General features: G+C 28.8%; 1 protein-coding gene across 1 annotated transcript; it reads right to left on the bottom strand.

The window, feature by feature from the left end:
• Positions 1 to 11,217: 11,217 nt before the first annotated feature.
• On the bottom strand, positions 11,218 to 11,701 carry N7478_001165 (uncharacterized protein; the record flags this gene model as incomplete). The annotated part of the gene is made up of 2 exons (XM_056917380.1): positions 11,218 to 11,536; positions 11,616 to 11,701. The coding sequence occupies 2 exons, from the start codon at positions 11,699 to 11,701 to the stop codon at positions 11,218 to 11,220; spliced, it is 405 nt and encodes a 134-aa protein (XP_056785260.1).
• Between the last annotated feature and the right edge of the window lie 324 nt (positions 11,702 to 12,025).

Below are 12,025 nucleotides of genomic sequence, written 5' to 3'. Positions count from 1 at the left end.
AATTATCTAATAAGACTTATAGAGATAATTAAGTATTTTATATAGTTTAAATAAAAAGCTATAATTACTAACTATCTAGAAAAGAAAGATAGAAGTAGTAATTTATATAGTAATTAGTATAACCCTAATATAATAGATTTAGATATTCTTAAGTCTATAAATAAATTAAAGAATAACTAATAGAAAGAAACTTAAATATATTTTAATTATAATAAGAAAAGGTATATTAAGTAGAATTACTAATTGCTTAAGAAGAATTAGAATAGGGATTCTAGATATACTAAGAAATTAAAAAACTAAGGATAACTAAGATAACTAAAACTCTTATTAATTATATAAAAAAGGCTTTAAAATCACTAGTATATATAGATCTAGATCTATTAGACCTAGTATTAGTAGTTCCTACTATCCTAGTTATTTCATAAAAGCTAGAGAGTATAGAAAAGTATAAAAAGAAAACTAAATTTACTAATATTAAGATAGATCTCTATATTATAGAAGATTTCTTATTATACTATAAAGTTTTAGTATATAGCTAAAATAGAAATATAGCTATTCGTACCTTATTTAATTATAGTACTTTCTATATCTTTATTTCTATTAACTTCCTTAAGAAAAATTATTTATATTCTAATTATTATAAAATAAGCTTAGATATATATATTTAAATACCTAATAGAGAGAGACTTATTATAAGATTAAAGATTTAATTTCTAATAGCTCTTAGAAACTAGTATATAACTATTTTAGTATAGATATTTAATTTACTAGAATATAAACTTATCCTTAAGTAGAATTTCCTAAAGTACTAGAATCTTAAGATTTATTAGAGAATATCTATTATAAAGATTTGTAATCATAGCTAGATATATATTATATAGATTAATAATTAATATAGATATATCTTAAATAATAATAACCTATAGCTAAATTTAATATTAGCTAAATAAATACAAAAAGAACTAAAGCATAAGTCTATATAAGGAGTATTATATATTATATATCTAGAGATAATAAGAGAGTTTAAAGTATCTAAATTATCTAGGATTCCTATATATAGGGACCTAAAGATTTATACTATTCTAATAGAATATAAGGATATCTTTAGAATAATATTACTATAAGAGTTACTACTAGAATAGGCTATCTTATATAATATATATACTAGAGATACTACACCTATTAATATTAATTTATATATATTATCTAAGTAAAAGCTATAAGAATAGATAAAATAAGTATCTAAACTATTGGAAAAGGGTCTGATTTAACTATCTATAAGCATTTAGGGATTCCTTATAATATTTATTATAAAACTAAATAGTAGCTAAAGGATATATATAGATTATTATATATTAAATAGATTAATATTAAAAAATAGTTATCTACTACTATAAATTTAAGATCTACTTAATTATATAGGTACTACTAAGATTATATCTAAGATAGATTTAATATCTAGATACTAATAGGTTTAAATAAAAATATAGTTAATTAAAAAGATTGCTTTTAATACAATATAGGGAAAATATATCACAGGATTCCTGAATCCCTTTAGGTACGATTCGGGTATGATTCATAGTCGCTCCACAGGCGAATCTACTACGATACACCTACTAATATATAACTACCCTAAGCCCTAGTAAGCTCTAGCAATATTAAAATGTATAAATAATAGCTACGATTCTTATCCTATAAGAATTAGTTCTATATATTAACTATTCTATTTAATCTTTACTATCTGATATCCTTATTTAGTTATAGGTCTCTAGCTTAATAACTTAGTAACTATTATAATTCTGATTCTTCTCTCTTAATTACCTAAGGATTGACAATAGTACCCTCTATATACTAAAACCCTATATCCTCTTACAATAGTACTTAATCTAAGCTTACTATACTTTCTCTCCTTATTATTAGATAACCTAAGGTTAAATTAGTCCTGGATTAGTATATAAACCTAATTAAATCTAGTCTAGACTAGATTAGGGAAATTACTAGTAATCTTATAACTAAAAATATTAGTAGACCTAGAAGTATTATTATAGATACCCTAGAAGAGAAGAGATATAAACTAGAATATCTAAAAAAGTTCCTTATAATTTATACTTATCTTAAAGAGCTCTTTACTTAAGTCTTTAGAATTAATATTAGGGCTTTCTTAGATAATCTATCTATAGCTTATAGAAGAACTAAGATTAAAATATATAAGAAAATAGAGGGTTTTAAGATTAATAAGTTTAAGAAATTATTTAGTCTTTAAGAATAAGTAAATTAGCTTTTATAGCTTAGATATATTTTTTAAGATAACCCTAGGATCTATAAGAATAAAGAGATAAAGATCCTTATAAGAGTTAAATATCTTAACTCTAACTATAAAAATAACTAGACTATAGAGAAGAGATATCTTAAAAATAATAATAATAATTACTTTAATAACTAGGAATACTTTAAGGAATAGACTTTTATCTTAATATATAATAAAAATACCTTTATTAGAGAAGTTAATAATAAGATAAAATATTATTACTAATAAACTAATAAAGAACCAAAGGCCTTTTATTACTATCTTATAGATCTAGAATATTATTTTCTCTAGGTCTCTTAGGATAAATAAATATACTACTATATATTAAAACTATAGCTATAGTTAATACTATATATTTATTAATATATAAAGGTTTTTTCTAAGACTTAAGTATAATAAGTAAAAGAAGTATAAAGTATCTAAGAATTTATAAAAGTAAAGATATATAAATATAACCTATTTATTAATAATTTAAATTTAAGCTCAAAATATCTATAACCTAATAACTTATTTCTAAACTAGTCTAATAGTATAGAATAAGACTAAAAGGATCTTAGAAATCTATATTTAAAGGGTTCTTATAGTTCTAGATCTAATCTAAATTATAATAACTCTAAGTTATACCTAAATCCCTCTTAATTCGGAGATAAACCCTAACTATTTCTTCTTTAGAATAAGAATAATCTAAATAATATATTTATTAGAGGGACTAATCTATCTAATCTATTTAATCTATTTACTAGAATTCTTTTAAATAGTTATTTTAATTATAGTAAACCAGGTTACTAGATAAATAAATATTATCTACTACTATAAGCCCTAAGAGTAAAGATCTAAGAAGCTTATTTAAGATCTTAGTATTATTATAATAATACTTAATTAAGAGACTTAAGAAAAGTACTAGGATTGAATTAACTCCTATAAATTCTAACTCCTAATCTTAAGTAGAAATAGTTATTTATCTCTATATCCTGATTTATATTTAAAATAATATTAAGATATATATAGATATTAATACCTATATAAAGATAGACCTTATTAGTTATAAATTTATTTAGAAATACTATTTTAATTAAGCTAAGTATAATACCCCTATCCTAGAAGTAGTAGATTAATAAAATATCTTTATCTATAGTATATAGATTATTCTAATTACTATATATAACTCTTAAGGAACTAAATAAAAGTTTTTATATCCCTATATTATAGTTAATAGAGATCCTTATTTATTAAGATTACTAGTACTACTATTAAATATAACTATTTAAGAAATATAAATTATATTAGTCCTATAGCGGAAATAATAGTAGTTTAAATATAATAAAAAAATAATAGAATAGTTAAAGTCTTATTAGTTTATAAAAGTATATAGAAACTAAGTCTATATTTTTATAGTTATTAAAATCCTAGAAGAAGTCTAGCTTCCCCTAGAAGAAAAAGAAAATAAATTAATAGTAAGTTAAGACTAAATCCCTTCTAAATTATTAGTATTCTAGGATATATTTAAAATATAGAACTCTAAAATTATATTACTATAAAAAAAGACTAACTACTTAATTGAACTTAAAGAAGATATATTACCTCTATATAATCTAATCTATCCCCTCTTATAGATAGAACTTATAGAGTTATAGAAATATTTTAATAAAAACTTAACAAATAATCAAATTAGACTATTAAAGAGCTTAGTTAGTATATCTATTCTATTTATATCTAAAAAAGATAAAGAACTATAGCTCTATATTAATTATTAAGATCTAAATAAGATTTTAATTAAAAATTAGTACTCTCTATCCTTTATTTTAGAGATTCTTAACTATTTTTCTAAGGCTTAATTCCTTAATAAAATCAATATATAAGATATATACTATTAAATTCATATTTAAGAAGAAGAAGAATAAAAAATAGCTTTTCGTATAAGATATAGCTATTTTAAATATATGGTTATACTATTTGGCCTTATTAATATATCTATAACATTTTAAAACTATATCTATACTATACTTTATAGCCTTCTTAATATTATTTATATTATATATTTAGATAATATTCTTATCTTCTCTAGGACCTATAAAGAATATATAGAATATCTTTATCTTATACTTAAAAGGTTAAGGAAAATATAGTTATTTATAAAAGTCTCTAAATATTAATTCTATAAGAAATAAATTAAATTCCTTAGCTTTATTATTAGTTAAAATAGTATTTCTATAGATCTAGAATAGATTTAAGCTATCTAAAAATAGAAATAATCTATATCCTATAGGGAAATTTAAATCTTCTTAGGATTCTATAACCTCTATTAAAGATTTATTAAAAATTACTCTTTAATTATACTACTACTTATAAAACTTCTTAAAAGAAGTAAAGATAGGAAAAAACTAGGGAATATTAAACTAAATAACTACGAATTGAAAGTATTTTAGGATCTTATTAATACCTTTTTAATTATATTTTTCCTATAATACTTTAACCTAGAGAGACCTATTTAACTTAAAACTAATACTTTAGGTTTTAGAATAGATAGAATCCTTTTATAATTAGATAATTAAAGAATATAGTATCCTATTATTTTCTAGTTAAAGAAATTCTTATCTATAGAATAGAACTATATAATACTAGATTAAGAATTATTTATAATTATTTATTTGTTTAAATACTAGTATTAATATCTTAAAGAAAGTTAATATTAGGTTAAGGTTCTAATAGATTACTATAACCTAAAGTTATTTATAGATTAATCTAAGATCAATAAAAAATAAATATATTAGTACCTTTTTCTTATTCTATTTAATTTTATAATATATTATTACTTAAGAAAAACTAATCCTATAGATAGATTATCCTATATCTTAGGAGAAGAGAAGTCTTTATCTATAGAGGAGATATTAGGGCTGATTTATAAGAGAATTATAGCTAAATTATTTATAAAAATATAGTAGTTTACTACTAGTATAATACTATCTAAAAAAGAAAATAAAAGAGAGTAGGGATTAATAATTATAACTATATTAATCTATAGAAGTCTATTATTATCCTTCTCTCTAACTATAAATAACTTAGCTAGTAACCTAGAGTTAAAGCTAAATTAAGTTTAAAATAATACTACTATCCCTATAGATCAGGAGGATCTAAAGAAGACTATAAATAAGTCTAATAAAGCTAATTATTTAGATCTAAAGAATAATAAAGAAATTTTTCTAAGTTAGGACTATAATATAACTAAGTTTTTCTTAAATTAGGGTTATAATATAATATATTATAAGGTTTTAAATTACTCTTAATTTATATTCTTTTAAATAGTAGCTACTATAACTATAAATAAAGATCTACTTATAGATAAATCTCTAAAAGAACTAAAATTATTAATTAAAGAACTTTAAAATAAGAATAAAATAGTCTAAAAGAGAATTAATATAACTTAGGAAAATATTCTATAAAAAAAGTATTAAAGTATTAATTTTAAGAAACTTTTATATTATAAAGAATATCTTTATATCCCTATTACTAAGAACCTAAAGTAAAAACTAATTAAGCTTTATTATAATAAGTAACTTATAGGATATTTTAGAAGAATATATATAGAAGAACTTCTAAAAAGGAAATTCTATTAGGAATATCTACTAAAGGATATATAAAAATATATTAAAATATATCTAATATATTAAGAAGTTAAAGTATCTAAGTATTATTCTTATAAAGAACTTTACTCTCTTCTTATACCTTATAGACTATTTATAGAGCTAAGTATAGACTTTATTATAGAACTTCTAATTATAATCTTTAAAAGAAGGAAATATAATATAATCTTAATAATTATCTACTAACTTATAAAATTCTCTTAATTACTTCCTATATTAATAATAATATCTATAGGAGATCTTACTAAACTCTTCTTTAATTAAATTAAACTTAAATATAGAAACTTAGAGAGAATTATCTCTAATTAAAAACTTATTTTTATAAATAGATTCTAGTTATAACTCTATTACTATTCTAAGATTAAACTATAGTTCTCTACTATATTCTACTTCTAAATTAATAGATAAATAGAAAGACTTAACTAGGTTTTAGAAGATTATCTTAAATATTTTATTAATAAGAAATAGTTAAACTAAGCTTAACTCCTTAAGATAGTATAATTTATATATAATAATATTATTAATATATTAACTAATAAGATCTCTTTTTATATACTATTTAGGTATAATCCTAATTTCTAAATCTAAACTCTTAATAAAATACTTAAGAAAGAGACTCCTAATACTAAAAAATAAGTAAATTACCTCTAGAATATCTATAAAAAGACTATAAATAAGCTTTAAATTATATAGGAAATATAATAGAGATCCTATAATAAAAATTATAAATCAAAAGACTTTAAAGTAGGAATCCTTATATCCCTTTTAATAAAGAATCTTTACTTTAAAGCTAAAGAAAAGAAGTTATCCTCCTATTGAATCAGGTTCTTCTATATCCTTATAAAAATTAGTACTTAGATCTATTATATTATATTACTAGAAAAATACTTAAGATTATATAATATCTTCTCTATCTCTCTTCTCGAACTATAGAATAACTAAAATAATAATAACTTATAAATACTAATACTAGAACTTAAAGATAAAGAAGAATAGAAAGTTAAAGAGATTTAAGATAAAAGAGTTTTTAATAAAGTACTATATTACTATATGAAATAAATAGGATAATCCTTAGAATATAACTAATAGGAACTAGTAGAATACTTAGAAAACGTAAAAGATATAATAGCTTTATTTAAGAAAAACTAAGCTTACAAAATAGTATCTTAATAATACTAAAAACCCCCTGAAACCCCTTTGAATTACCTTTAAATTAATACTAGATAAAGAAAAGCCATACTAGATAAGATTATTTAGTTAAAAAAAAAAAAGGGAAGGATAAGTAAGGCAAAAATAATAAATTATTATAGAATTCTATACTAAGCTATAAGTATCTTAATATTAATAATTATTACTATTATAACTAGAGTTAAAATAATCTTAATTAGAGTTATATTATACTAATACTTTATTATAATCTCTACAAAGAAGGATTAAATATTACTATACTATAAGTATTCTATAATATCTATTAAAACTAATCTTTTATAAGATATTTCTAGTTAATACTAAGAAACCTAAGATAATAATATATAAAATATTAACTTATAATTTAATTTCTTTATATTTTAAAAGCCTTTATAATAAAAGATAAAAAGAATTTAGAGATATACTAGAATAGCTATAAATAATAGTAAGTTAAATTATCAAATTTATATATCTTAAATAAGAAAGACACAGAGAAATTATATATTTAAGGGTTAATAAGGGTCAATATAGATAACCCTTAAGGGACCCTTAGAGGATTAGAGTTAGGGTCAGGGTCGATAAGGTTGGACCCTAACCCTCTAAGGTGCAGGTAGAGGTTCCTAATCTTAGACTCGCAAGGCGGGTGAGTGCCAGGTCTAGGTATCTAGACCGTAGGGTAAGGCATGGCTACTAGGAAAAAGGGGAAGCCAAACGGGGGAAGTGGGGACCGGACTTCTTTACCGTCCTGTTCTTCTGCTCCGACTCACCGCCTCCTGAGCATACCCAGCTCAGCTCTGGGACCTCCAGCTATAGAGACGTATCAAGCGGTGAATCAACATAAAGGCTTATCCCCAAAGACATGTCGGTTTCTTGAAGCCAGGCCACTAGGCTGATTAGGATCATTTGTCCTGACCTGCAGCCTACGACAAAGGTTTGATTATCAGAGGCCGTGGGGGAGAAAGCTCGAAGAGCGGGGGGTGTTTTAATAACGCGAGGCTATCCGGGGAAGTCCCACAGGAATGGACTGTTCTGCTCAGTCCCCCAACATATGATCAAATCTGTCATTTACCCTGGGCAATATCTTCACATAAAAACCAAATTTTTGGTTTCTCCTTCTTAGTCGCTCGTCAAGGCTCACTAACGCCTAGAGTTCATCATTTTGTGAATCCCGTGTCACCCGGGATCTTAAGAAAATAAATTGGTCGGGATAATAGTATATAATCGCTTTTAGCTCGGCGGTCAATTGAGGGTCAGACTTTGCAGAAATATGGAGTCAAGTTGTTAGAACGATCAAGAAGGTAAGGTTCAACCGTCGCCAAATGGGAGTCCACTATACCGCCCCTTTAGACTCGGCATTAAGGTGGGCTACAGTGTCAGGAGCTCCTTCCCCCCATGAGAGAGATTCGGGCCGAAAATGATGATTGGGCAAGCAGAAATGGCCCCCATGCTTTTCCCCCACTCCAATGTTACAACCACCAAGGTGATGGATGTATTGTATCGATCGCGACGCTGTATTGACGTAAATCATTTAGGGTTGTGTTCTTAAATTGCCTTCTTCTACGTCAACTATAATTTTCTCAGGCTAGGCGCTCAATTTCCAGCAAAAACTAGTACCGTGCTAAAATCCTCGGAAGGTACAAGATATCCGACCTCCCCAGTTTCGCGATCAACACATTTCTGCCCCCGCATATACATCTCGCAGTTGATCATTTTAGACATCACAAAAAACAAGAAACAAAAACATACAACAGTCAAAACTACTTCGATAGTCACCTAGCGCCCACAGCTGCCGACTGTTTGGGCGTGGGTGGCTCGCCGCTCTATTCAGCCCTTCTTCAGGGCTGCTCAGGCAGCTGTTCACCTACCTGAATATTCTTCACCTGAATCTTTAGGTAGTGTATAAAATATATATTTTGGTTTTTTGAGGGGAGGATAAGTAAGCAGCTGTGTTTTATTTATTTCCCCCTCCCCTCCCCTTTCCCCGCTGTCAATCCTTCTAATATCTAAATATATTGAGTATTCCTTAAATTGAATAGAAGGATAATAAATAATTAGATAGGGCCAATCGTCACAGAGCTCAGACTTCATGACCTCTTTACAGTTGAAACATGCCCTGGCCATGCAAAAGGGAGTTTCTGAGTCTGTACACGAGCAGTCTTGGCAGGATAGGCTGGCACTTGAGAATCAACTTTTCGTCGAAAAGAAAGAAAATTCTCATCTAAAGAAGCAAATCTTCACAGCCAAACGCGCCATAAAATACGCGGTCGAGGCGTCGACTTCAATGAAACCGAGTTCAACCAGAAACTCGAAGAGATGTTGCAGAAACACCCTTAATGTGACGAGTTCCCAAGCAGCTGCTTTAAAGTATGTTTTATCTCAACCATTCGAAGACTACCATTAGCCTTTGCGAAATTATGCTCCGGCTTTGCATTTTCACTCATTTACTCCGGAAATTTACATTCTGCTCGTCGAACATTTTACATAAGCATATCATATACAATCTACCCTCCTTTAGCTATTTCACATTCTTTTACATAGTTCTGAATACCTGGTGGGGCCGAATTTAGTTTTCTTTTCATTTTTCTCCTATCTTTCCTTTCCCCATATTTCAATTTTATCTCAACATACTAGAAGGTCGTTCTGGTAGGAGAGTATAATACCCATAGAAGAAATATCAGTTAGCAAGCACCCCCAGATATATTATATCAATCCACTAACGATAGTCCCATCTGATATTTTGTCTAGAGGAGATATAGGTAGCATAACCCCTTGATCAGACTAGCCGCCTACCTGCTAGTTGATTACTATTACTATCTCTAACGTGGACTACTTGCTAAATGACAAATGGTGGTTTCTTATAACCAAAGGATAAGAAATTAATAGTACCATATGATACACCCCGAAAGTGTACTAGATCAAACAGGAAATACTCAAGTACTTTCCGCTAGTTCGGTTTCAAGATTCTGGCTATCGGTTCTACCGCATTGCACCTTTAACAACTAACAGTTGTTTCATATTGCCAGGTAGAATCGAAAAATGAAAAAGAAACCAACAGGCCAAATTCAAGTAGTAAGGTTTTCCAGGTACTTTCAAGTTTTCCAGTCCGAAAGGATGAGTGGCAATGCTAGAGATCGGCACCACGAGAATGATCCAAGACTTGCTGTTGGTTATTGGCGTTGGACGAAAGAGATCATCTGTATAAATATTATCATTAATCTGCTTTCCGTCCCTAGTCAATTTCCCAAGACTTACTCAGTGATTGCTCCAATCTTTTCAACCACATGATATTTCCAACACTCATCACTCAGCGCACTTGCGGGTCCGTAAAAGTGCACTTTGGGAATTAGCATTAGACTTGCAACATTTGAAATCGCGGAATTAAGGCAGATGTAGCTTACGGGCAAGATAAAGTACACCCCCAGCGGCAGGTCCCTGTAACCAGCTGCAAAGCGAGCCAAAAATCAGTGTCCACGCACATTATTTGGGAATGCTGAGATCTATTGCACAGCTATACACATGTGGTGCCTTGCTTAGAGGACCAGTTGCTGGGCAACTTATTGTACGATGATTGAATGAGACCCTGGAATTGATCGTCTCTGTTTTCATTTCCACCATATGCCGGGGCTCTATCAGAATACGTCAGCTTGGAGGAAATTCCGAGTGAGAATTGATTCAATGGATTTGCAATCAAATCTCGATCGGCGCCGTAAGTAGTAAGGCTCCAGAAGTTAGACACCCCATTGGGAGGTTTGTAACTAAACTTTAATAGATATACCTCTGTCAAGCCCAGACTAAAGTTGCTTTCCCCATCGGAGTAAATAGGGTAGACTTCCGGGCTCGTATCCATAGCCAGATAGTTTGATTGAGCAAAATAAGCCCTGATGCAGTAATTATTGCCGTAGTTTCCCTGCAGTTGGGTCTTGAACACCAAAACGCTTGGGAGAGCAACCGGGTCCTCTCCCGCTTCAAAATGACCATTGGAGCACTCGGCTTGCGTGAACACTGCAAACGACAAATAGAACGTCCCGAACTGCAAGAGTAGGATTATATCGAATGATCTACAGGTCAAATGTAAAATTCTCAGAGTATGGCCCCCAAAATGCCTTCGGTCAGCAAATTAACGGTCAGGCTGGGGGCCATAGGAGCATTTGGCACGGCTGGCTTTGTCACCGCCATCTTGTCCTGAAGCTGCCTAATGGCGTCTACATTTGATCCATTACTATCGAGCTGTAGCTGAGCTACCAAGCCCCAGCAGGCGGCTGGGAAGTGAACCCGTCCTTTGTAACCGTCCAAAACACCACCAGCTTCAGTACCTGGATCAGAGGGCTGGTAATTTACCCGGTATTTCCCTGTAGAAGAGCCCTCGACAACCCCGAGCTTGACATAGTTGTGTCCGTAGCTGTATTTACGATCTAATTACACTTATACTCAGTCTGAATTTCCTTGCATTGTCCAGGCAGATGAATAGAATAACTTACACATCATAGAATATGAAAACCCAGAAATGGTCCGAAATTGCAATGGTATTAATGACGATACCAGTATGAGAATTATCAATGATCATAGTAGAAGTGAGAAGATTAACAGGTGGGAAATCCACAGATATTCTGTCCGGAATTAGCAGGTTTCTGGTGTGCTGAAACTCGTTGGAAGCTCCATCATGCAGAATAGGCACTTCAAAATTGGGATACAAAATCAATAGCAACCCACACTTGTTCATGATATTGTTACTAGTTCACGAAGTATCTTAAACCCGTTGAGTGCCCGCATCTACCATTTTTGGAGCCATCCATCGTTCGAGTGCCCGCACTTGCCATTTGGATTCACCACCATCGTAGTTTCCCTAGCACGTACGAGAAGAAACATAGATCTCATGATGCTCGCCCGG

This window comes from Penicillium angulare (genome assembly GCF_028827245.1).
Source record: "Penicillium angulare strain IBT 27051 chromosome Unknown utg000001l_segment0_segment0, whole genome shotgun sequence".
NCBI lineage: Eukaryota > Fungi > Ascomycota > Eurotiomycetes > Eurotiales > Aspergillaceae > Penicillium > Penicillium angulare.
The sequence above is the reverse complement of the archived record's forward strand: the minus strand, read 5'-3'. Positions and strand labels throughout refer to the sequence as shown.